This window comes from Cydia pomonella, chromosome 1, assembly GCF_033807575.1.
Source record: "Cydia pomonella isolate Wapato2018A chromosome 1, ilCydPomo1, whole genome shotgun sequence".
NCBI lineage: Eukaryota > Metazoa > Arthropoda > Insecta > Lepidoptera > Tortricidae > Cydia > Cydia pomonella.
In genome coordinates this window covers 14894246-14920738 of record NC_084703.1, presented here as the reverse complement: position 1 = coordinate 14920738, position 26493 = coordinate 14894246, and the positions used below count along the sequence as shown (strand labels likewise).

Below are 26493 nucleotides of genomic sequence, written 5' to 3'. Positions count from 1 at the left end.
TCTTATTGAAATAAAAAAAGACTAAAAATGTTGAAAAAATGTCCGACTATACATTGTAAGGAACCACAAAAAATAATTAAAAGGTTAAATAACACATAGAACACACAAAATTGACATCATTTGTTTGAGGGATACTATAAAATAGATGACTTCTTGGGAGACAAGGAACCATGGCCATTATGGCCAAGTATCCAGCCTCAGAAGCTGTCATAGTTTTTTCTAGCAGTGTCCCGGAGAGGCATAGGGCGTTGTTGTTACTGACTGTTCAACCTTATGTATTTATGTTTATTATGTTTAGTTATTTTGATTACGACATTGACTTATTAGATACATAGTAGTTATGTATTCTGTAAGCTTGTTAGCTTAACAGTCTTTTGATCGACGTGAAACATGTATTTCATACACTTTTTTATTTTTTTATTCTTTGACACTCGGAGAGCCTTTACACCTCCAAATCTTATTAATGTGTATCTTTCTTAGACCATGGGGACCTTATACATCTCGTAACTTAATGTATTAACCGTGGAGACTATACGTCTCTGTAATATTGTATCATATACTTGACTTTGGATACATACTAGTTATGTATTCTGTAGCATTAGTTCATGACACTGCTAGCTTAACAGTCTAGACGCGATTGATTTATTTAGATGTATACTAAATAAATCAAATTTTTACAGTTGGAGAGACTTATACAAGATATCGCAACTTTTGCAATAATCTAATTAAAAAACTAAAACGAAAATTAGAAAGAGATAATTTAATGCAATGTTCTAAGAATTTTGCACGCCAATAAATGGCTGAATGTAAATGCAAACCCGAATTATCACCCTAACATCTTGTAACTTATGTACCTACATTCTTGGAAATAAACATTTATCTTTATCTTAAAACTCCAAATCTCTGTGGAACCCAATTAAATCTGTCACACCAAGCTAAACTCAAAATATAGAACTATTAAATACAAAATATACTCCTAACGAGTCAGTAAAATGTCAATGTTTTCTTTGCTGATGTTGGCCTTGCCAATGCCTTTCATTAGCAGAGGATATTTTTTACAGAGCCCCAGAAGTAACAACCAATAAGAACGAGACTTTAATAAATTCTGTAGCAACACCCTTCGTACTATTACCCGCTGACCCCGTTGAGGTTAGAAGTATTATTATGGGACTAAAAACGGACAGTGCTCCAGGGTTCTCTCAGCTTCCTGTCACAGGCATTATTCATACTTACTAAGAAGTCCCAACCATGAGTGTTATGTTGTACTATTTAACGAAATAAATGCCTTTTGATTTTAAAGCTTGGCTCTACTTATGTATATCTCATGATCTGATAATTTTTTTACAGTGCGAGCCTAATGTTTTCATCTTGGCAACATTTTACATGAAAAAGTTTTTGGTGGTATTAGTATTATTCACAATGACCGAGATCAACATAATCTTATCGTATACCTTTAAACGACCAATTCTTGTATATAAATATTTATTTATAGATCAAATTTGCTATATGGGCATCTAGCAAGGTCTTATCTCTGGGAAAACGTGCATTTTTTTTTTGTTTTTTTGTTTTCCGAGCCAACAATGGTTAATTGCAATTAACTTTCGGCCAACACTGTTCCGATCAAAACTCGGTCTCCCAGATATAAAATATGTTAATTTTCAACAAGATATAAATGATCCTGAATCTGTATTCTAACTTCTAAGTAATTAGTAATTAATTAGTTATGGCAGTTCTGGGTTACTTTTTTATTAGGCTTACTAAATCACTCATCCTACTTCATCTGTACACCCTATGGTAAGCATAGATACCATGTTGTAAAGATGGATTTATAAAAATCAATTTGTCTAGTTAAAGTCCTACTTATTAGGCTTATAAAGTAAACTCGTTTTCACTTTCTTGAGCTTCTTCAGCAATGCTTTCTTCGTTGTATTGTAATCTGTAACAAGTCAAATTAATTTAAAAGAAACTCCGGAAGTCGTTCTGGTTTCTTAAATTCATCCCTACAATGCAAACATAGGTACATCCGCGGAAAAATTAAAATATGTACCTTTTACCAAGTGGATGAAAGTAGGCTTGTTTTAAGCAATGGTATGTATGCAGACAGAGATATTAACCAATAACTTTCGAATTAATGCCTTAAACTGCTGAGAGATAAAAATATTTTTTTTAATACGAGTTACAATAGCATTTTCACTTACCATCAGTCTTGTGATTTGCTTGCTTCGTTTTTCGATTATCAGAAGTAAGAACTAGAGTATCACTAGATCCAGGTTGTCAGCAAGACGGGGAGCGTTTCGCTGGTACCAAAGCTGAAATCAAATAATCCGCATAATAAGTCAGAAAGTTAACACTTTGTTGTACGAGAAAAATAAATTTTGATTACATCAGAGATATATAGTGATATCATAATTATAGAGATACCAATATACGAGCGTAGTACCTAGTACCTATGTTGGCCTATCATTAAGAAATGATGTAAAACCGATTAGTTGAGCCCTGGTTCCATAAAGTTAAGAAAGATCTATTATTGTTAAAATTTGGTGTTGTAATAATATTGAATTTAATAATGTTTATAAAATAAACTCATAAAATATGTAATTCTAATTATAAACACCTCATCTCTTGACGACCGGTCTGGCCTAGTGGGTAGTGACCCTGCCTACGAAGCCGATGGTCCCGGGTTCAAATCCTGGTAAGGGCATTTATTCGTGTGATGAGCATGGATATTTGTTCCTGAGTCATGGGTGTTTTCTATGTATTTAAGTATTTATAAATATTCATATATTATATATATCGTTGTCTAAGTACCCGCAACACAAGCCTTATTGAGTTTACCGTGGGACTTAGTCAATTTGTGTAATAATGTCCTATAATATTATTATATTATATATATCTCTACACGCCATTAAGTAAGGAAAGCAAAAGTAATCGTCTAGTACAAATAAACCAAAATTAATTATCGTCGGAATTGGTATTCTGATATTTCATAATCATTATCATAAATCATTTATTTCGTGGTAAAACTTAATTTACATACAGAAGTATATATATTACAAAGAAAAAATAAGATTAAAACATATTGAAATAGTTTACCACGAAATGTGCTCGCCTCAGCATAATGCTAACGTGAAGGTCAGCGCTGATCTTCCGGCGAGACCATTTGTGGGCCACGATTGCAACTGTACGGCACGGCCTCGTAAATTTAAGTTGTTATATTTGATTTTTTTTATACCACGTCGGTGGCAAACATTCACCGTATGGTAAGCAGTCACCGTAGCCTATGGACGCCTCTCCAGAGGTGTTACATACGCGTTGCCGACCCTTTTAAAACCTGTACACTCCTTTTTTGAAGAACCCCATACTGTATACCCTCGGGAAAACCTCGGCAGGGAGCTCATTCCACAGCCGGAGCGTCGTCCGGTCCGCGGGAGGACATTAAATTCCTCTTAAACCGCACAGTGCAAGACCATTTGGGCTCTAGGGTGTGAGGATGAACACCCTGCCGACGGCCAGCGGTGCGGTGATAGAAAGCGGCCGTTGGCATCATGAATTTTAAACTATGTATCGTACTGTAAATTATCTTGTACAACAGATACAAATACAATATATGACGACCGTCTGATGACCGGTCTGGCCTAGTGAGTAGTGACCCTGCCTATGAAGCTGATGGTCCCGGGTTCAAATCCTGGTAAGAGCATATATTTGTGTGATGAACACGGATATTTGTTTCTGAGTCATGGGTGTTTTCTATGTATTTAAGTATTTATAATTATATATTATATATATCGTTGTCTAGGTACATACAATACAAGCCTTATTGAGCTTACTGTGGGACTTAGTCAATTTGTGTAATAATGTCCTATAATATTTATTTATTTATGTGAGCACAAATTTTAACTTACTTACTTTCCATATAATCTTAAACACTTCTCTCTAATCTCAGCTTGCGAAGTTTCCTTCAGGTCTTTGTTCTTACTAAACTTTGCTATTGTTAGCAAGTTTTTAATTTGCTTTTCACCAATGCTATAGACAAAGAAGAAGGCATTATACATGGTATAGTGTATAGGTAATAGGAATAACTTTATGTTACTCGTAATAAGATCAAAAGTATTCTAGCAATCTTTTCAGAACTTAGACGAGTAACGGACAAGTGGGAGGATGGAGTGTTGCAAATAGTCCATTACCTGCAGATCGACAGTTACAGTAAATGCACTTTTTAGAACCAGTACAAACAACCCGTTCGCTTCAAATTGGCCGTTACGGGTAGTACCTCTACTCTATCATATCATTAGCCTAAGGTGGGCACTAAATTTTTGACCTTACTGTGCAATGTCGACCAGTTAATACTTACAGGCAATTTTAATTTACTTTTAAACATGTACTCATAGAAGCCAGTGTCCTCCTGCAGGATACTGAGTGGCACGAGCTCCGCGACGTCGTCGCCGCGATCTCGTCCCTCTCACAAGATGGAGTTGACAGAATATAGGTGGTGCTAGAGTAAGAACTAGAGTATCACTAGATCCGCGTCTCGCTGGTACCAAAGCTGAAATCAAATAATCCGCATAATAAGTAAGTTAGAAAGTTAACACTTTATTGTACGAGAAAAATAAATTTTGATTACATCAGAGATATATAGTCAGTGCCGGATTAACCCTTAAGCAAAATAAGCACTTGCTTAGGGCACCACGTATAGGGGGGGGGGGGGGGCACCAAAATCGTAGGCAAAAATAAATTAGTATTATGAAACTTTTTGTACGTGTACAAGTAGGAAAACGAAAGGACGTAAGAGTAACAGAGTAAGGGCACGTAAGGTCGAATCAAAAGCAACGTAGGCTTTTGATTCGACCTTACGCGGAGGCCCTCAAAGCTCATGGCCAAAAAATCTTGCGGTCGGGGTCGCCAACCCGTCAGCCGATTTTTCGACATAGGCTACCGATCTTGTAGCGAATTTGCTCTCTTGCACGCCAGATTTGTCGGCCAGGCCGAGCCGTAATCCTGCGACCTAATTGTAATTTTTTTAAGTGTTATAAGGGGCCCCGCGAAGGTCGAAAACCAAAAGAATCCTATCAAGCGCATTCGAATAAATCCAAAGGCCAAGCAGTACATACAGGTGATTACATAACTTCGGTTTCAAGCCACTGTTTTGCAGTTGGTGGGTCTTATGTGGAGCAGAGTCTAGAGGTTCTCTAAATCATTGCCGACAGTTATATTGCCAAATGTCATTTCGCAGCCAATTATTCGCATAATTTTCTCTGCTTTCTTACAGCTCGACCTTTTGTAATCTCATTCGTAAGCGCCAATCGGATGCTCCGCGCCTTCAGCCTTGCTATAATCTCAGCCATAGACTTTGCCTTTACACATTATTATTTTCGAAAATTAAGTCCCGTAAATAAATCGGACTAAATTACACACACTTCCTATCATTCGATTGAGCTGAAACTTTACATATATGATGTAAGTTGGGTGACAATGCAATATACGATCGAGCTGATAAAACTGTGATAAAACAACGCAACCTAATTGTGTTTGGTTTTTTTTTTAGAATTGTCTCGTTCAGTGTTAGTTGCCCGTAGAAAAAAGTAGTTCTAGGTCAACGGGGATTACCATATAAATTTTGATTCCCTACAAAGTGTCGAAATATACGCTTTTAAGGCATAAACGGCCGTGTCATTCTTCTATGTTAGCTTAGAAGTTTTATTTTTTAACAACCTTAGACCTGAGTATATCGCTGTAATATCAACTCGGTAACTCCACCCGTTCCCGAGATAAACTCAGCGTTGAACACATATAGAGCCATATTTAAGTATTTATACATATTTATATATTATGTATATCGTTGTCTGAGTACCCACAACAGAGCTTCTTGAGCTTACTGTGGGGCTTAGTCAATTTGTGTAATAATGTCCTATAATATTTATTAATAAACCGGTGGTAGCCGAGTGGATATGACGTCCAACTTTCAGTCCGGAGGTCGCGGGTTCAAATCCTGGCTCTTACCAATGAGTTTTTTCGGAACTCGTGTACGAAATGTCATTTGATATTTACCACTAGCTTTTCGGTGAAGGAAAACATCGTGAGGAAACCTGCATAATCTGCGAAGAAATTCAAAGGTGTATGTGAAGTCCCCAATCCGCATTGGGCTAGCGTGGGGACTATAGCCCGAGCCCTCTCGCATGAGAGGAGGCCTGTGCACAGCAGTGGGACGTATATCGGCTGAATTATTAATATTTATTATTAATTTTTATTATTTGTCAGTCGTATTCGGCTGTTAACCAAGTAGGTACTTAGACCGTTTACATACTATAGGTACCTTACTTACTTCTTAACTATTTAATAAATATTATATCTATATTAAATATCAACTTATAGCTGATACCTACTATATAATGACGCTTGAGGACATGCATATCACGTCCCCGTGAATACCTATACCTACCTGGTAAAGAGTCCTTTAGTAAACTTAGAGGATGCAAAGACCATTCCCGTACAAATCGTCACGCTACAAATGCATACATTTAGGTCCATATCCTGACTACTAAACCGGTCTTGGTGAAAATTGCATGGGCTCTAAACTTTAAGGTGTTTTGCTCCTTTCCTTCCCAACGAAACCACACCCGTAGTTCGTATCAATAAGCGAGACTGTCATACTAACATGTATATTCGAACGTATTGATAAAAGTTCCATAGTTAGCCTAAGTTAGGTTTATAGAACTTTATTTTCTCAAAGAAATTATACATTTCACTTCAGAGAAATTTAGCTAATACAGAAATAAATTATGAGTAAGTATAGCGAGTGTGTACTCACTTACAAAGCACTTAACTAAAACTTAAATCTAGATAAAAACTACAGGTTTAGGTAATGTAGCTATGCTAAAAAACAGAAATACACCATCTGTGAAAATTTCAACTGTCTAACTATCACGGTTCATGAGATACAGCCTGGTGACGGACGGACGGACGGACGGACGGAAGGACGGACAGCGGAGTCTTACTATTTCATTAATAAACTTGCTTAGAAGCCTTAAAATTGTTAATAAAGTTAAGACCTATCGAATGATGTGCTAATGTTGATATTTCGGAGGATTTGCCTAAGGAATGTCTCTTCCACGCTACAACATTTCTATCGACACGACTTTAGAGGGTTGGCAGTCCTCAACTATGAGTTTCTCCAGAAAGTTCCTGCCTTGCACAGCTGAGCTGTAGAATGAACTGTCGCCTGCAGTATTTCCGGACCGCTACTACGATTTTAAAACCTTCAAGACAAGAAGCTGGCAACGCAATTACAACACCTATAGTGTTGCGGGTGCCCATGGGCGACGGTAATAGCTTACCATCAGGTGATTCGTGCTCGTGTGTGCTCGTTTGCTTCCTATATGATGTCTTTATCATAATAATATTTAAAAAATTATGCTTATTAAAATACCCTTACATCTTATATAGTTTTTGAATAAAATAGCTGTGACATACGGACGGACGGATAGACGGACATGACGAAACTACAAGGGTTTAGTTGTTGCCATTCTGTTCAAAACGGGCTAACAAATTCGAAGAAATACGTAGACAAACAATCTTGAGGTCTGTGTGGATAGACTTTTAAAGCAAAACTAGCATAATTAGGTACCTTTTTTATGATGTATGTCACTGTCATGGAATGGACATTACATGGACGCCGTTAATCGCTTACCATCAGACGATTCATCTGCATGTTTGCCTCTTATATCATAAGAAACCTATGGACAAGTGCCTATGTAGCCGATGGTACTGGGTTCAAATTCAAATCCTGGTAAGGGCATTTATTTGTGTGACGGGCACAGATATTTATTTCTGAGTCATGGGTGTTTTCTAAGTAGGTATGTAAGTATTTATAAATATTTATATATTATATTATATATCGTTGTCTAAGTACCAACAGCACAAGCCTTATTGAGCTTACTGTGGGACTTAGTCAATTTGTGTAATAATATCCTATAATAAACGATGATTGATTGATTAATTGTACCGACAGCGGCCAGACGGATGGACAGCCGGACTGTGGCCGCACATGACAAAACTATAAGGGTTTTGTTTTTGCTATTTTGGCTATGGAATCCTAAAAACGGCCATAAGTGGGACAGATTTTAAGAAATAGGTGGACAAACATAGGTACCTACGTAAAATCATGCAAAATTATTGTTTTTACAAATAATTTCAAACAGGATGTGAATATGCGAATATTGCGATGCTACTATTCTATCTTTAAGTCTGTTTGAAACGTTTTAAAGATGGTAACTAGCATAGTTACCATTTTCAGTGCTCGATGTCGAGAGAGGTATCCTGGCATGTAAAGGTGCATGGCTCTGGTGTGCACCTGAAATTTAAAATTGTTATGTAAACTGTTAATATTACCATTAAGTAACTGTATATTTTGTTGTAAACAATATAATGAAGCGCTGGTGGCCTAGCGGTAAGAGCGTGCGACTTGCAATTCGGAAGTCGCGGGTACAAACCCCGGCTCGTACCAATGAGTCTTTCGGAACTTAGGTATGAAATATCATTTGATATTTACCAGTCGCTTTTCGATCCGATGGCAGTCGCTTTCGTAAAAACTAGTGCCTACGCCAAATCTAGGGATTAGTTGTCAAGCGGACCCCAGGTTCTCATGAGCCGTGGGAATATGCCGGAAACGCGAGGAAGAAGAGATTTAATATAATTAACCTTCAATCAATGTTTCTATAGATACGAAATTTCAATATCTCATAGCATAGTATTGATAGAGTTTCTTGTTAGATATTTATACTAACCATAAACTACCAAACAAACAATTAACAAACTAAGGAGAACAAATCCAATATTTTTGTACTATTATTATATATAAATTACTAATTTACCACCTCATAATTTATCAGTAATAATATCATTGTAATATGATAACAAACGAAAGCCTCAATAACGTTCGCGCGGTAATGCCACCGGCGTGTAATATACACTTGATTTTTGTATGCAAAAGACACAAAGAAAGACCCACAGGTATATTTTATCGCGAAAACAATGTAAATATATTGTTATTTTGGCATATTTATAAGAATGGTCACTTATCACTATTTATAAAACACAACTAAAGATTACGAACAACTTTTTCGAGTTTCTCGCACTATATATATGTCAAAATCGTAAATGATCGAAATACTATACGAAGCACGTTAACAAAAAGTATTACAAATTCAAATCGTTAAATTGTAGATGTTTATTTCACCTATACAAATTATATTTACTTTTTTATTAATAATCTAATGTAAAATATCATATTTTGTGTACGCCACTATATTATATTTCAATAAATTAAATAATATTTTGGTCCCTTACACGATATCTGTTTCTATTTCTAACAAGCTTCGTAAATGCCCAGTGAGACTTGGTAGGCATTTCAATCGCTTATAAAGTAACCATTTAACTTTCCAGTCTAATTGATTCAGATTAAACATGACCAGCAATATGAGTCTTGAGGTTAGGTTATACTGGTTTACGCGTTAGTACAATAATAGCTAACAAATATGGAGGCCTACCGCGAACCACGAAGTTTTGCTTCGCTGTCGCACTTACGTATGAATTTACCGCGGGCCTACCGCGAAAATCGAAGTTCGTCAATTGCGGGCATTTTTCTCTGTCACTCTAATGACGTCTTAGAGAGAGTAAAAGAGAAAAATCCCCGCAATTGGCGAATTTCGGTTTTCGCGGTAGGCCTCCTGATGACTTAGATTTTTCGCGTCATTTTGACAAGTAACTTAGCAATGCTAGGATCAAAATGGCGTAATATGTATGAAACCTTGCAGACGCTTACGCTTGTTTCCTTTCGTATTTCATTAGGGTTCCGTAGTCAACTAGGAACCCTTATAGTTTCGCCATGTCCGTCTGTCTGTCTGCCTGTCTGTCCGAAGCTTCGCTCCGTGGTCGTTAGTGCTAGAAAGCTGAAATTTGGCATGGTTATATAAATCAATAAAGCCGACAAAGTCGTACAATAAAATCTAAAAATTTAATCTTTTTTAGGGTACCTCCCCTACTCGTAAATTGGGGGTGAATTTTTTTTAGCTTCAACCCTACAGTGTGGGGTATCGTTGGAAAGATCTTTCAAAACTAATAGGGGTATTCAACAAACATTTTTTAATAAAGTGAATATATTCGGAGATAATCGCTCCGAAAGAAAAAAAACATGTGTCCCCCCCTCTAACTTTTGAACCATAGGTCCAAAAAATATGAAAAAAATCGTGGAAGTAGAGCTTAAGAAACACATTAAATGAAAACTATACTGGACATGATCAGTTTAGCTGTTTTTGAGTTATCGCAAAAAGTTTCCCCTTCATAGTAAAAAGACTTACTTTAATTAGGTACTGATTATGCAAATTTGTTTAACTCGGGTGAAAGGTACCGTTTCATCCCTTGGTTAACAATTTACTATACTTTAAGCTCCAGTTTAGCTTATTGTGAAGGAAGAGTAACTACGGAACCCTACACTGAGCGTGGCCCGACATGCTCTTGGCCGGTTTTTTCTTATTTTTAACGTATTTTCGATGAGGTGTTATTGAAGCACGGCGCGTGTCTGTCCCACTCCCTCTTTCGGTAAATCTAATTCATTGTTTCATTTTGAAAGGATTTATACCCTGTGTTGGAAGGTCAGATGGCATTCGCTTTCGTAAAAACTAGTGCCTATGCCAAATCTTGGGATTAGTTGTCAAGTGGACCCCAGGCTCCCTTGAGTCGTGGGAATATGCCGGTACAACAAATAATTTCGAACAGGATGTGAAGATGAGAATATTGCGATGCTATTGTTATCTTTAAGTCTGTTTGAAACGATTATTTCAAAGATGGTAACTAGCATAATTACCATTTTCAGTGCTCGATGTCGAGAGAGGTATCCTGGCATTTAAAAGTGCATGGCTCTGGTGTGCACCTGAAATTTAAAATTGTTATGTAAAATGTTAATATTTTTTATATTACCATTAAGTAACTTTATATTTTGTTGTATACAATATAATGAAGCGCTGGTGGCCTAGCGGTAAGAGCGAGCGTATGACTTGCAATCCGGAGGTCGCGGGTTCAAACCCCGGCTCGTACCAATGAGTTTTTCGGAACTTATGTGCGAAATATCATTTGATATTTACCAGTCGCTTTTTGGTCCGATGGCAGTCGCTTTCGTAAAAACTAGCGCCAAATCTAGGGATTAGTTGTCAAGCGGACTCCAGGTTCTCATGAGCCGTGGGAATATGCCGGGACAACGCAAGGAAGAAGAAGAAGAGATTTAATATCCAGATTGTCTAAGCCAAGTTTTACACCTGTGAGCAAATAATATACTGACACACTATTGAGAGGTACAAAGATGCATAAGAAGTTAATATGTAGTACAATTATTACAAACATAAGACGAAGATAGTATTTTAAATTGATTAGAACCCAAATGGGTTCAATAAGTACTTCAGATATAGCCACCAAAAATTACAGTGAATTACATCAAAGCTTTTGTAGTAGGTAAGTAATAAAAGATAGTGTACTAACAGAAATAGAGTTTAAAGAGATAATTATATTGGAACCTATTATTTCCTAAAACTATATATATCCATTATAACAACTGGAAGAGATTTACTGGTAGCAAACATAGCAAAAAACAATTAGTTACGACTGAAAAGTCTTTAACCAACTCTAAGGGCGAGCAGTCCGTGCTTGCTGCTCCTAAGTATATGAATCCCTTACGGCATTACGGAGTGGCGGATTCGAACCGCCTTCAGCTTACGCGACTAACAAATCAAAATATTTAATAAAGTAATTTGATTTATTCCCTAGTTGTAATTAGGAACTGGTTGACTTACCGCAGTTTATCCTTGGGAAATTTGGCAAAGAAGCCTTCTCTGAAAATTTCTCTCACGCCGCATATCTCACAATATCGGCTTTTGCCAACCATTTTTACTATATTAAAACAGTCCGGACACGCACAATAATATAAAGGAAAAGAAAATCTCAACCTTATAAATTTGTTATTATTTGACACACGAATCAATGCAGTTGGATTTATATTTCAAAATGGTTGCCGCTCGTATGTGCGTATTATTGTTAAGTTGATATTTCTGGCTCCCGTCCGGTATGTTGTCAACTTGGGAACTCTTTCGTCAAACATTTCTTGTCAACAAAGGAGTTGCCAAAGACTGGTCTGATGCCGGGGAAATACGTGCCAGTAATTAACATAAAAATATTATGCTACAGCAACATTGCTCTCATTTGGCTTTGTTTATACAACTTTAGGAACAAATAAAATTATTTTTATCAAATATCAAAAGAAAGGCAGGCATCTGGCGAATAGTAGGGATACTTCCTGTGACCTGTGGGGTATTACTCCCGCCGCCCCCACTGGGAAAGGAACAGGCTCTGCAGGAGTTGACTACTATTTATTAGTAGCTACTCAAAAATACGATCTGTAAATAGCGTCATTGTTTTGCTCCATCTGTATTCTTACTTTCTCCTTTCCTTATTTTTGTAACTTTCCATTCTTTTCGTCTTCGGTGGTGACGTGGCTCTTTCGGCCGCGACACCAATCTTGTCATAAAAAAGGCAGTCGCTGATCACTATGTCGACCAAACTGTGTAGACACGTTAAAAAAATTTAGGAATAAATAAAATTATTTTTATCAAATATTTTGATTTATGTCACACTACCATATGTAAATTATAATGATTTTACATAAATTATTACCTATTTCAGTTTATCTTTGTCTATGTTCATAAAAATTATGGATAGTATTAGGAGATAATATTAACTGTTATCAGGGTAATCTGGAAATTAAAACATGCGCTAATATTTAAAATCCATTAGGTATTACTATCTAGGCGAACTAAACATAAATACCTAATGCATCAAAAAAATCAAAAGATAATAATCACACGTACAGGATAGTTTATTCGGTAACCACAACATTAATGCACCGATTTTACTGACCTGTGGTTTCATTAAATAAAATTCATATAGGTGTGTAGATAATTAGATATTATATGTGACAAGCCCACTATTTCAGTGTAATTAAATATTATAAAGAAGTGCCCCCCGTCCGATACATACATTTATAGGTATAGAAAATTACTTTTTTTGCCTATTGTATGTTTTGAGAGCTTGATTCGAAGCTCTTTTGATCCTAATATATAGGAATAATAATATTTATAACTTGATTATAACTGTTTTGTTGCCTTTTAAATTAAAATAACTTCCTAATATGGAAATCATTATCTCTTAGTACAAAAGATGCCTGTGATTTTGATTAATATCTACTTAACATAATGTTTTTCTATTTGATAAATGCTAATTTAAAAACCTTACCCCAATAAAAACAAAAAGAAATACCCTCGCCGGGATTCGAACCCAGAACCACTAGCTTCCTGAACTGGATTACCTACCAAAACCGGGTCAGTACTGTCAGTACTGGGATACAAAGAGAGTGCCACTAGTATAATCGAAGTTTAGAAAGAGGCATTTTTTTGTATGAAGTTAGCGTTCTTCTCCTTGTGAGTATTGTATTCTTTGCGTATAATATTATGGCCAGTCCAGACGGGATTTATTTCTGATCAAATCGGTCAATTCGATCAGAAATAAATTAGCGTCAATCTCTAATTTACTCACAAATATTAGAATTATAGTTACGGAAGGTGGAGATAAGGAATGGAATCTCCATATACCAAAAAGTGTCATCAAAAAACCTTAAATAGGTGGCGCTACAATACCTAGAATACTTGAAAAAAAAAAACAAATCATAGACAGCGCACTTCACTCCGTCAATAACGCCTAGGTTCTTAGCTACTCTATAGCGCTACTCTGGAGAGATTTGGAACTATGATTTATAGCTGACCACTGGACACTTTTGCATAAGTTCTGCCTTTGAAGATTGCGTTCCTTAACTCTACCTTCCATACTTATAGTGATAATTGAGCGCTCTAAATTAAAAAAAAAAGCTCCCAAACGTGAATACTAGAGTCAAAAATTGGTATTCTTGCGTCCGCACTTCCATTTTATCACTAATATCGATCATAATTGGCGGTCGAAATATAAGAGCAAACTTGACGTTTGCATTCGCACGGCTTGATTTGATCAGACAATGAAATCAGTCCTTTTAAGGGTTCTATAGCAGCTCTGCTGCCCTCATGATTTTATTCAAAAACCAAATAAATTGCTATTACGCGTAACATTGACGACACATGTTTCTTCTCACAGATTACTTCCAAGCTAGACTCATTATATTATAAAAAAAATACCTCGATTGGCCCAAGGCCCCCCCGTTGTCTGTTCTCAATACAAATTTGAATACTCAAGCCGTAGCCATTTTGGTGGTTACTGGTTACACTGCTTTGCATGTGTGCGTAAAAATGTGTAGGCGTAGGTTTTGAGGGATGTGGACTGGTCGATTTTAGTCATGTTATATAATAATATATAAGTGCTACACAGTGGGACGGAATATACATAGTGATTAATTGAATCTTCAATATCTTTACTAAAGTGATGAGCTAATGGATAATCATATAATAAAATAACTCTATTCTTGCAAAAACATATTTTAGTTGTTATTTATGTATTTAAATTCAAAATTTCCCTTCGTTTAACCTGTATCGTCACGATAAAATCGTGACCTGTGAACCACGATAAAAAATAAAAGTTTTTTTTGTTCATTTTAGGTATAGTTGATCCTTTCAAGTACGTAAAATTAAAACTGTAAAAACTGTAAGCAACCTAGTTACATATTGTTAATCGTGCATAGAGTCTGTTCGGAAAGAGAAGAGTCGTGGAATGTATGGGGTCCAATACATTTCACGACTCTTCTCTTTCCGAACAGACTATAAAAATCAAGTGGTTACGGTGACAGCTAGCTTTCGCTTTATCTGTTGAATCTCATATATCTATTAGATATGAGCGCCGATTGACATTTAGCCGGCGGAGGCGGGCAAGTTTAAATTGAATGGCGGCGGCGGCGTATCGGCGGCGTGGACTTGAAATCACTTTTTTTCATGGGAATAAAAACAAACCGACATTTTGCCGATAAAACATGTTTTTTTGCATCAAAAACTTTAGAAATTAGGCTCAATTCGATAATAAGTATAATATGTGTACGGATATTAAGAAACCAAGGCAGATCTTCTGGAACTTAAATTATCCTCCGAAATAAAAATAATAATATCATTTTCACCATTGGTTCGATTCCAACCTCTGCTTTTTCTGCTATAAAGTATAATTATGGACCATTAATTATACTTTATAGCAGAAAAAGCAGAGGTTGGAATCGAACCAATGGCCAAGTGTTAAGAATCGTTGGCTGAGCCAATCGCTATGTTTCAAAAAAATTGGCCGAAGACTGAGCTCTGCATAGAGCGGATGGCCCAGAACGTCGGATCGGAGCATCTTTTTGACCAAAAGCCAGGTTTGCGAGAAAAAAACAAATTGCAACAATGCCATGTTGGAGTGAGACCAAAGGCCGAGCTCCGGATGAGACTGAAGGCCCGAAGCGTTGATTCCATGTAAGGCTGAAGACAGCTACAGGAGAGCAGTGTTTAGAAATGGGTATACTTAGATCTTTACGGAGCCCCGAACCCAACCTTCAGGCCTTTTATTCCTTCATCGAATTCTCTTTTTATAACTCTTTGAAAATTAGGTTCAGCCTTAGGCCTCGGATTATGGCTCTACGTGAAACGTGCCCTTCGGTTTCTTGAGGCATTGAATAATAAATAAATTCTTGATGAATTTTTGATTCATCAAGTCTAAATTCAAGAAGGCGAGTGTTGTGGGTACTCAGAAAACGGTAAATATAATATATAAAATAAATAAATAAATATTATAGGACATTATTACGCAAATGGACTAAGTCCCTCAGTAAGCTCAATAAGGCTTGTGTTGAGGGTACTTACACAACGATATATATAATATATAAATACTTAAATACATAGAAAACACCCATGACTCAGGAAAAAAATATCCGTGCTCATCACACGACTAAATGCCCACGTCTGAAATTCGAACCCAGGACCATCGGCTTCATAGGCAGGGTTTACTATGCAGTTACCCACTAGGCCAGGCCGGTCGTTATTAAAGCGCATCGTCACACTTGTGCTCTTTTGGATCACACAAAAGCAAGCTTCGGCCTTTGGAAGAACTCAGCTTTCGTCTTTTGCGTAGCCAAAAATCTTACCTTAGGGTCTTTGTCCCGTCGTATTGATACTTAGCTTGGGTCGTTTTTAACTTAATCGTCCCGCAGCTTGGCCTTCGGCTTCGCAACGAGGTCATTGTGGTTTGTCGAGGGCCAGAATGACCTTCATGGCGCTCCAGCAACAGCACACAATTTAAGCATGTTGTACGTACATGGTGGCCTTGTAGTAACTTTCCAGTTAGTCTTTGACATAAATAACCATCTACTTTACCATTGTGGCGAAGCATAGTGATACTTTATTATACATTAAAGACCTACTGTTGTACATACCTATGTTTAACAAATAAATAATTTGGAATTTGCATCTGTATCATTATTCTATCCGGACTCGTACCTCCTGTAGGCCGATTCTACTCGCACCATAGGTAGTCTGTATGGTTTTTTGAGAGCTGAGGGCCTACCGCGAACTACGTTCGATGTGTTGCCTCTCTGTCGCACTTGTAAATTCGTACGTAAGTGTGATGGGGAGACAACACGTCGAACGTGGTTCACGGTAGGCCCTCTCGAACGTTAAGCAGCATCGTTAACGTTATTGTAATCAATAGCTGGCAACATTATTTTCATCCCAACTCAACCTTTTTAATTTTCAATCTGTGAACATGCACAATAGTCGCAAACAAAGAGCATATAATCACTACGTTTTAAGAGACGGGACTTCCATACTAGCGAGTGGAATCCCTTTGTTTCGCAAATCATTACCAAAATGTACGACAAAGAACTGTCAAAGAACCATAGTACCAACATAAGCAATTTAAATAGTGTAGTACGCTACACGCTTGCGTTTCTTATCGATATCGATAAAATGGGGATGGTTGAAATATAGACTCTTGTCTACAAATTTTGTACTCGAAATCAAGTTAGGATCGAGTCCACATTTAAGTTGTATGTTATATAGTATATAGTTCTATGAGTGGACTAATACGTGGTCGAGCTTAATGTGGACTCGGTTTTTTTTAGTACACCTTGTTGTTATTCACCACTAGGAAGGATCAAAGTAGCACTTTTTTTCCCTACTAGGAGGGATCACTTTTTTCCTCTTTTTGCATACTTCTTAGGTTAAATTATTTAATTTAATTACCATTAATTAAATTTATTTATTTATTTATTTGTACCATAATAATTTCCTCACAGGTGATGTGAAAAGCAGTATGTAAATTTATCACGTGGTAGCAAAAATATTTCCACCTTAGGGTGGTATTCCACCTATCCAATCTCTTGGTCCAATGTCATTGCGTCTCACTCTGTCATTAATCAAAATGTGAGACGCAATACACATTGGACATAGAAATTGCATAGGTGGAATACCACCCATAGGCGTTAATACTTGAATCCCTCACTACGCTAGGATTCTATTTTAGAATACCTCGTTACACTCAGATTGTAATTATAAAATCCTTCACTATTTTTTTTCTTATTTTTTTTTATTAAAAGCACTATTTTTAAAATGATCTGCAGATACATGTTTCAATAAATGTAACTTTTCTATGGGAAGATGTATCAGGTCTTCGTTCCCAACAAATTCAACCCACTGCCTACATCTGAAAACATACAGCCTTGGTTATGTACAGTTTATATTCCAAGTGTTTGCTAATGAGATGATCAACTGATTATTTAGCGCTAATATGCATCTATAAATCAAATCATATGTTAAATAATGACCATTAATGCATAGATGATAGATAATTTTCCACTGAAAATCTTCGACGAATTAATTTTGTGTCATATTGCATGCAAGTTCTCAGGAAATTTCACATATTTTATTTAATTACTTACACTGATATACAAATAAACATACAATTACCGATAGTTTTAGTACATCCCTAGTTCAAAACTAAAAATAATATAAAATATCTAATTGTCGATGTGTTTAAAGCCTGCTGCACCAAAATAAGGTCAAAAGTATCTAAAGCAAATACGTACCGGTCTTTATCCAAGGGAAATTTCGCCATAAAATCCCTTTTTTCGTGAATTTCTCGAGTGGCTCGCTTGCCATATATTTCACACTTAGTAAACCGTTTTCTCGGTGGCATTGTAACAAACTCGTTCTTTACTCTGATCACGGTTCACTATTTTCGATACTTTCACTAAATAATAAAGAAATTGCACGAAATACCCGAACAAAACATTGAAGCCTTCATATCAAACAAAACAATTAGGCTGACAGTTGACTTGATGTAAACTTGACAGAATAAATAGCACTGACGTTTTATTTTTCTTCGTTGGCAAAGATTTGCGAAACAAGTTCCATACAAAACTTATTTTGTTCCTAGTTGCGTCAGCCTGGTCGCAAATGTCGCAAGTCGCAATTAAGATATTTTCGATCACAATAATTCAATGTAGTGATTGTTAATTATTAGTGTTTAATTTTAGTAGGTGTAGGTTAGTTAAAAAAATGTCGAAAAATATAGTTTTCGAAGGGTGGTTGACCAAATCGCCGCCGACAAAACGTATATGGAGAACGGTAAGCAATAAAGCAACTTTTACCTTTGTTGACACATTGATCCTTGATCGAATTATCTAGGTTTGGTATGATTAGAATGTAATCAATAACTATTTTATTTGTTGTATAAATTATTTGAACTTCTGTTTTTAGAAATGGCGAAGAAGATGGTTTGCCTTAAGACATTCTGGAGAACTGCCTGGTCAATATTTTTTGGACTACTATGCCGATAGGAACTGCAGGCGCCTCAAGGGCACTATCAACCTTGATTTATGTGAACAGGTATTTAACAAGCATATTGCTTGTATTTATCTTATTCTCTCTCATTTTTAAAGTTTTTTCTACACCCAACATGAGAAAATATTTTTTTTTCTAACTTGCTTGCTCTAATCAACCTTTCCACAAAAAGCAAAGCATTCAAACATATATCCTACTATTTGAGATTATAGAAGAAATAAAATTGTATTAATATGCATAATAAAAAATAATGGAAGAACTTTATCATAAATGTAATGTCCTTTGTTATTTAATATTCTTATTCTGTTTATTTCACACTGACTAGTTTCCCTAATATTTCTCAATTCTAAAAGTATGCAAATAAAGAATGGTTGTGTAAATCAGTGCATTGGCAACCCCGCTGTTACATTTATTTGAATAATGTAAATCTTTCCTGGTCTTGTTATTTGACATTATCCTCCCATATTGTAAGCAGTTAGAGTGTTTACTAGGTTGATGCGGGGCTACATATGGAACGTAGTGGCAGTGGATTGTTGGACCCCAAGCTCCGAGGTTCTGTGTTCACAATCCAGACTCAGTCTAGAACTTATCACCTCGAAGCAGATTGTGAAGCTGAAATGGAAAAATGGGTTGATGCAATATGTAGTGTGTGTGGCCTGAGAGCAACAGAGGATACTTCCACTGAGAATGGTGAGTCCTATTTTAAAATGACTAAACTGATTCTTGTGTTAAATTGCTTGAGATATGAATTTGAGGAAGAATTTTATTTAAGTGACAAAAGGAAAACATTGATGCAACAAATAACTTACTTGAAATTGTATACCTGCATTAGGTATTTTATATTGATGACCAATTGTGGGGAATGAAACTGAATTGAAATTGGTTTGTAACTGAGATGATTAGTAATTTGCAATTATTATAGCAAATTGTGTTTTATTATAACTCATGTTTTTGTTTTCTTAATAAGTAAGGTTTTAATACTCTGCTTTATTTCTCATTTCATCTCCTAGGTCACCATTTTTTTTGGTTCAGTATTTAAGCCTATTCATCTACTAAGCATACGGGTAGTATGCATTAATAAAAACAAAAAAAAAAATCTCAGGCAATTAATACAGTCCATATTAAATTTGTTAGTATCAACTTACAACCTATGTTATGTTACCCACCGTACAATAAATTACATAAATTCAATTAGGTAACTTACACACTTTAGATTGCTTATTACCTTGGCTGATCTACCGAACTGTATGTTTGTGAACATGCAGTTCGATAAATCGTCCCAAAATACCAGAATCTAAGTGCTCGGCTATCATTTTCAGGATCCCGCTGGTGTTTCCGCATATACGGTGTACCACTGATGCATTCTTTTTTCGCATAATAGCATAAAAATCATCTACATTTGCGTCCGCAAACATGCCCATTAATACCTATAAATTTTCAATTAACTTGTACCTCTTGTCTCTAGGCTGATGACAGAATAAAATAAGATTTTGTTTTTTGCCTCTCATTTGTCTTGTTCTTTCGTGGGCTTGTATGCTTCTAATCTCATTCACAGAGAGTATTTAATGCACAGGCTACAAGAATTAGTGAACATTCATATTAAAGTCTGTTTGACACTATTCATCTGTACATTCAGGACTATGAAAATATCAATAAAAACCGGACAAGTGTGAGTCGGACTCGCCCACCGAGAGTTCCGTACAAATTTAACTTATTATTTATTTTACTTTTTTTTTACAAATTTATAGTATAGATTTTGCCCTGTTTTTGTCATTACAAGACAATATTACTTGCGAAATTTCATAATTCTAGGTCAACAGAAAGCACCCTATAAATTTTGATTCCCTTGAGTGTCGAAATATACGTTTTTTTGCAGCATAAACGGCCTTTTTTACAAGCTTTTATTTAGTTTCACCTGTCTTGTTGTCTGTCTGTAATCAAATCTTGCAAGTTAAATTTGATCCACTTCCCGGTTTCCGATTGAGCTGAAATTTTGCATGCATATGTAAGTCGGGTGACAGTGCAATATTATGGTACCGTCGAGCTGATCTGATGATGGAGACAAGAGGTGGCCATAGGAACTCTGTGATAAAACAACGCAACCTAATTGTGTTTGGGGTTTTTAGAATTAGCTCAATAAGTATTAGTCACCTGTCTAAACAAAGTACAGTTAGCGATAAAAACTAGTAACAAAATGAAATGATAACTTTTATAAGTCAACTTAGAAGTTTGATTTTTTCACAGCTTCAAGGGACTGTAGACCTGAGTATATAGTTTTAATTTCAACTCGATACCTCTATGCTTTCCCGGGATAAAGGGTCTTGAGATGGACAGACGGATAGTCCTATATTCTGATCCTATAAGGGTTCAGTTTTTTCCTTCTTAGGTACGGAACCCTAAAAAATTGATGCGTGTGTCCCTGTATCTCAATCTACAGGCAAAACTATGCATTGCAGACAGATAGTGTTTGTATGTGGCAATAGGTACAAAGTTCCCATTGTTTACATTGTTCTAGAAATTTCTGGAATGATCTAGATAGCTTTAATATGTATGCCAATGTTCTGGTCGATCAAGAATATTCTAGAAAGCTCTAAAATGTATGTCAAGGTTTTGATCAACGAGAATGTTGTAGTAAATTCTAGAATGCTCTAGATATATCTAGTTATCTAGAATATTTTAGAATGACCAATACAGCTCTAAAATATATACAATGCCAAGGTTCTGATTGATTGAGAATGTTCTAGATTTTTCTAGAAAGCTCAAAAAGGTATGCCAATGTTCTGATCAACATAAAATATTCTAGAAATGATGCGATAAAAATGACGCAACAAAGCGGGTATTCATAGCTAATAATTTATGCAATTTTTTTGAGAATAAATGATGTTAAACCTATTTTAACCGGCTAATACAAAATAAGCTTAGCTTAGTTTTTTTATAATATTATATTCTTAGTAAGTTGCTATTTTTCGAAAATTTTGACTGACATGGTTAAGCAACTGTTAAGGCAAATCTCCTGCATGTTATCTGTTTAATTCCATATTATACTATAAACATACAACTCAGTATGTTTATCTCCATGACTATCAGTTCTAGCTTGTTGTTCAAGCATTGACCATATCTTACTGCCCGCACCGCCATATGTGATTTAAAAGTACAGGAATCATGAGTATCCTCTCAGCTTAGTAGGCATTTTGCTGTTATTATACTTGTACTCTGTATCTTTAGGTATTTAATTAAAAATAAACAAAATTTATCCTCAAATAGCTCCTTAAGCCGGTGGAGGGTAGATGAAAACATTACATGATCAAATAATGTAGGTTAAAGTCAGGTCGTTCAGTGACAGATCCAGGTGGTTTTTAGGGTTCCGTAGACAAATGGCAAAAAACGTAAGCCTTATAGATTCGTCTGTCTGTCCGTTTATATCACAGCCACTTTTTTCCGAAACTATAAGAACTATACTGTTCAAACTTGGTAAGTAGATGTATTCTATGAACCGCATTAAGATTTTCACACAAAAATAGAAAAAAAAAACGATAAATTTTGGGGGTTCCCCATACTTTGCATGCATACATGCAACTGAAACTCAAAATTTTATTTTTCATCAAACCCATACGTGTGGGGTATCTATAGGGTAGGTCTTCAAAAATGATATTGAGGTTTCTAATTTTTTTTTTCTAAACTGAATAGTTTGCGCGAGAGACACTTTCTAAGTGGTAAAATGTGAGTCCCCCCCCTGTAACTTCTAACATAAGAGAATGATAAATCAAAAAAAAAAAAATATGATGTACATTACCATGCAAACTTCCACCGAAAATTGGTTTGAACGAGATCTAAGAAGTAGTTTTTTTGGAATACGTCATAAATGGTACGGAACCCTCATGGGCGAGTCCGACTCGCACTTGGCGGCTTTTTTTTATTTATTTAATTGGTTAACCAATTAATGTTATAACTACGCAAAAATGTACTAATTGTTTGTTTACTTATATTTAAATACCTAAAGATACAGAGTATACATATGTACATAAGTGACACCGTTAGCTGACCAGCCATCTCTGCCAAGTTGCAGCAACACTAACTTTGACATTTTTCTTGCGACAAATGCAGGAAAGAAAATAAATGCCTTATGCCTTTAAAAAACCCATATACTTGTCATATCACATTATATTTGTCGAACATTCAAGTATTACTGCTCGAACTGCGAATGTATTTTCATGTTGTTAGTCTTGTAAGCGGAGCGTAATAGTAATAAAAAAAAAAAGCGGCCAAGTGCGAGTCGGACTCGCGCATGAAGGGTTCCGTACCATTTAAGACGTATTAAAAAAAAAAAACTACTTGCTAGATCTTGTTCAACATTTTACCACTTTGGACACACATTTTACCACTTTGGAACTGTCTCTCGCGCAAACTATTCAGTTTAGAAAAAAATGATGTTAGGAACCTAAATATCATTTTTGAAGACCTATCCATAGATACCCCACACGTATGGGTTTGATGAAAAAATTTTTTTTTAATTTATTGACGTATTTAAAAAAAAACTACTCACTAGATCTCGTTCAAACCAATTTTCGGTGGAAGTTTGCATGGTAATGTATATCATATATTTTTTTTAGATTTTTCATTCTGTTATTTTAGAAGTTACAGGGGGGGGGGACACACATTTTTTCACTTTGGAAGTGTCTCTCACGCAAACTATTCAGTTTAGAAAAAAATGATATTAGAAACCTAAATATCATTTTTGAAGACCTATCCCTAGATACCCCACACGTATGGGTTTGATGAAAAAAAAAATTTTTTTTTAATTTTTATGACGTATTAAAAAAAACTACTTACTAGATCTCGTTCGAACCAATTTTCGGTGGAAGTTTGCATGGCAATGTATATCATATATTTTTTTTAGATTTTTCATTCTGTTATTTTAGAAGTTACGGGGGGGGGGGGGGGGGGGGGACACACTTTTTACCACTTTGGAAGTGTCTCTCGCGCAAACATTTCAGTTTAGAAAAAAATGATATTAGAAACCTCAATATCATTTTTAAAGACCTATCCATAGATACCCCACACGTATGGGTTTGATGAAAAAAGATTTTTTGAGTTTCAGTTCTAAGTATGGGGAACCCCCAAAATTTATTGTTTTTTTTCTATTTTTGTGTAAACATCATAATGCGGTTCATAGAATACATCTACTTACCAAGTTTGAACAGTATAGCTTTTATAGTTTCGGAAAAAAGTGGCTGTGACAGAATCGGACAGACAGACGGACATGACGAATCTATAAGGGTTCCGTTTTTTGCCATTTGGCTACGGAACCCTAAAAACCGAATGAAAACTTACAAATATTTAGGTATTTATGTAGCGCAGCTGTCCGTCTCTGACATCCTTCTTACTCCACCCTCAGTGGGTGAATTTCATAAAATAAAGTAAATTAATATGAATATGCGGAGCTTAATATGTCCAATTTCCAAACTCGGTTCAGCAGAAAAATGGAACGATAAAAGTTAATTTTGCACATAATTTTAGCGTGGATAGTGTTGAGCGCTGGTACCGCTAAGCTTAGCGGTAAGGTACGTGGCATCCAAATCGGAGGTCGTGGGTTTAAATCTCGGCTCGTAATAATGATTTTCGTACGAAATATTATTTGAAATTGACCAGTTGTTCGTTGGAGAAGGAAACAAGGGGAAACTGGACTCTATACATATAGGATGGAAGGTCACATGGCACCAGTCGATTTTTTAAAGAGTCAGTGTTAAATTCCTTGGGATTAGGTTGCCAAAAGCATAAGCTGGACCCCTTTAGGATGTCGTCAGGTAGGGGCAAGATGAGGATGACCTAAACAAGAAAATTATGTTAAATATGTAGGTATACGAGGGCTGCCTTTTAAGTTCTGTCGTTTGCAAACCTTCCGCGATTTTATTTAAAAAAAAAACTAGTATCATCGTAAAATATTTGAATTTAGAAGTCGAATACAAAAAAAAGACTCGAGTTTGTTGTTATATTGCGTCAGACACTGTGCGGTTTAAGAGGTACTTACTTCCTCCCGCGCACGCTCCGGAATGTGGAATGAGCTACCTGCCGAGGTTTTCTCGAGGTTTTCCAGTATAAGGTTCTTCAAAAAAGGAGTGTACAGATTTTTAAAGGGTCGGCAACGCGCATGTAACACCTCTGGAGTTGCAGGCGTCCATAGGCTACGGTGACTGCTTACCATCGGGTGGGCCGTATGCTTGTTTGCCACCTTCGTGATATAAAAAAAAAAGAAATCGGCCGAATCGTTTCAGTACAGCATCGGTTCAAAGTTGACAAGTCAGTTGTGAATGGAAATTTGTAAGGAAATTAAATTTATGTGCGATAATTTTTTACATCTTCCAAAGAGGTTTAACGCGTCTTCAGTGCTTTGAAGAGTTGACTACTGTTTTGAATAATGAAGCACCATGCCTCCGCACTGTAGAACGTTGTAATTTAGAATTTCAACGTGGTTGCTGAACATTGATGCTGTACGGCAACTGGTCGTCGAAGATCGCCATGCGACATACCGTGAGATTGAAGCTTCATTGGACATTTCAGGGACCAGTGTTCAAAATATTTTGCATGACCACTTAGGCGTAAAATAATTGATCTCACGCTGGATACCACATTTACTCAGTGAAGACAAAAAAACGGCTCGCGTTAGATGGTGTCGCAAAACTCTACGAAAATTCAACCGAGGAAACTCTACACGTTTACGACATTGTCAGTGGTGACGAGTCTTGGATATATGCCCACGATCCGGATTCTAAACCGCAGTCGACTGTTCGGGTGTTCCAAGATGAGCCAAAACCGACCAAAGTAATACGCTTACGGAGCACTTCGAAAAAAATGGTCTCCACGTTTGTAGCGAAAAGTGGCCACGTTGCCACCACCGTGCTAGGGGATCGTAAAACGGTCAATGCTGACTAGTATACCAATGTTTGTTTACCAGAAGTTATCAGCGAGTTCCGAAAAAACAACCCCAGACGTCGTATAGTACTGCACCACTATAATGCGAGCTCGCACACCGCTAGGCAGACAATTGAGTTTTCAAAAGAGCAAAACGTCGAAAATCGGGAACAACTGTCGTACAGTCCAGACTTAAGGCCCAAGCAACAAATTCGTGGTCAACGGTACCGAACGCCTGAAGAAGCGGTGGAGGCATACACAACGGCCATTTTGGAGACCCCGACTTCGAACTTTAATAAGTGTTACAAAAACTGGTTCGATCGAATGAAAAAGTGTATAACGTATCACGGTGATTACTTTGAAGAACAATAAATACCAATTAACACTTATATTGTCTTTAGTTTTACCAAACGACAGAACTTAAAAGGCAGCCCTCGTATTTACGATAAATATGAATGTGTAAGACAAGAATGTTCAATCATAATTAGTAAGTTTTACGAACCTGTACACAACACTATTTTACATTCTTAAATAGCACTGAGAATTAAGTTGTGGTTATTAGTAATTCTCAATATTGTGAATTTTGGCCCAAGTTTGCAAAGCGAAATCCTAGTATTCATCGTTTCACATAAGAATGTAGTTGTAGCTGCAATAACAGCAATGAAATTAAATAAAGGCATTAATTATTTATTTAACAAAAAATAAA

At 36.2% G+C, this 26493-nt stretch overlaps 1 protein-coding gene and 2 long non-coding RNA genes across 3 annotated transcripts in view; 1 reads left to right on the top strand and 2 right to left on the bottom strand.

The window, feature by feature from the left end:
* Positions 1–1840: 1840 nt before the first annotated feature.
* On the bottom strand, positions 1841–4009 carry LOC133516074 (uncharacterized). Its single transcript, XR_009799172.1, has 3 exons — positions 3907–4009; positions 2199–2309; positions 1841–1936 (listed from the first exon to the last, which is right to left on the bottom strand). It is a non-coding gene; the product is annotated as an uncharacterized LOC133516074 (long non-coding RNA).
* A 360-nt stretch (positions 4010–4369) lies between these two features.
* On the bottom strand, positions 4370–8700 carry LOC133516080 (uncharacterized). The gene is made up of 3 exons (XR_009799173.1): positions 8546–8700; positions 8282–8347; positions 4370–4543 (listed from the first exon to the last, which is right to left on the bottom strand). It is a non-coding gene; the product is annotated as an uncharacterized LOC133516080 (long non-coding RNA).
* Positions 8701–18490: 9790 nt separating this feature from the next.
* LOC133516065 (uncharacterized) overlaps positions 18491–26493 on the top strand; it is a 33295-nt gene continuing 25292 nt past the window's right edge. The window contains exons 1-3 of the mRNA XM_061848780.1: positions 18491–18662; positions 18795–18923; positions 19370–19568. Coding sequence (XP_061704764.1) covers positions 18594–18662; positions 18795–18923; positions 19370–19568 — 397 coding nt within the window. The 5' untranslated portion in view covers positions 18491–18593. The remainder of the gene's footprint in view (positions 18663–18794; positions 18924–19369; positions 19569–26493) is intronic.